The following is a 1,297-nucleotide window of genomic DNA, read 5'->3' on the forward strand; positions in this document are numbered from 1 at the left end:
GAGGCGGTGCTGAGGGCCAGGGTTTGGGGGTGGGATGGCAGGGGTAGGGGAGCGGTTGGGCTGGGGGAGCTGAAAGGGCTTTTCCCACCCAAACAATTCCATGGTTCTATGAACCTTTGAAGGTAGCTGCAATGATCATAATTAGCATTTTTTTTTTTTTGTCTTCTAGCTCCCCTTTTCTAAAGCTGCCTTATTCTGCACTGAAACTCTTTCTTTCTGCCCCTTTTAGGTACCATTAGCAGCAAATCCTACATTTCCTATGAGTTTAAAGTTTCCAGTGTAAGTATGTATTCGTAAAAGACCTAATTTGCCTTTCTGATTTTAATCAATAACGCTTTCCGTGGCTACTCCTTCCCTCCCTCCCCATTTTCCTGCAGCCTTCACTAAACCATGACGCATTTGACAACGTCAAAGAGGTCCCATTTCAAAGTCTTGTCACTTGACTGCGATGGAAATCTGATATTTGCCTTTGCCTCCCCTAATTTTTAGTATCGGATGATTCCCGATTTCCTGCCACGTCATAGCACAACGGCAAAAAGAAATGTTTATAGGGTTTCTTCCCCCTATAGCTACCCGTTATCTGCAATCCTCCCTCCAATTCCAGACCCCTCCTGCCACACCCTCATCCATCCTCCCCCCCTCCCCCCAAATTCTCTTCACCACCTCTCTTCACATGTGGGATCCCCAGCTCCTACTGGAAAAGCCTGGCAGCTCGCACACTGCTCTTTGCACCACGCCATCTCTGCTGTGGGGAAACTTTGTCCCAAAAAACCAAATTTTTGGCTGTGAGCAGGAGTACGTTCCAGTTACACCAGTCACCTAGCATAGTCCTGCTCCACCTGTGCCAGGCAGCAGAGTTACACGCATCGGTCACAAGAAGAGGCAGAAACACCGGTCTGTTCCAGAAGTCGTCATTAGGACTGGGGGTGCTGGTTGAGAGCCAGCTAAACATGAGCCAGCAGGGTGCCCAGGTGGCCAAGAGGGCCAAGGGCATCCTGGCTTGTGTCAGGAGTGGTGTGGCCAGCAGGAGCAGGGCAGGGACCGTGCCCCTGTGCTGGGCACTGGGGGGGCCGCCCCTCGACTGCTGGGGTCAGGGTTGGGCCCCTCCCTCCCCAAAGGACATGGAGGGACTGGAGCGTGTCCAGAGAAGGGCAGCGGAGCTGGGGAGGGGTCTGGAGCCCCAGGCTGCTGGGGAGCGGCTGGGGGAGCTGGGGGGATTCAGCCTGGAGCAGAGGAGGCTGAGGGGAGCCCTCATCGCTCCCTACAACTGCCTGAGAGGAGGGGGGAGCCGGGGGGG

The 1,297-nt window shown here is 54.4% G+C and overlaps 1 protein-coding gene across 1 annotated transcript in view; it reads left to right on the forward strand.

The window, feature by feature from the left end:
• Window positions 1–1,297, forward strand: part of LOC104129726 (maltase-glucoamylase, intestinal) — a gene marked incomplete at its 5' end in the record, with an annotated part of 53,605 nt that overhangs the window by 24,164 nt on the left and 28,144 nt on the right. The window contains 1 exon segment of the mRNA XM_035898259.1: window positions 230–279. Within this exon segment, the coding sequence (XP_035754152.1) occupies window positions 230–279 (50 nt within the window).

Source organism: Egretta garzetta, unplaced genomic scaffold (assembly GCF_000687185.1).
Source record: "Egretta garzetta isolate BGI_Z169 unplaced genomic scaffold, ASM68718v1 scaffold740, whole genome shotgun sequence".
Lineage (NCBI taxonomy): Eukaryota > Metazoa > Chordata > Aves > Pelecaniformes > Ardeidae > Egretta > Egretta garzetta.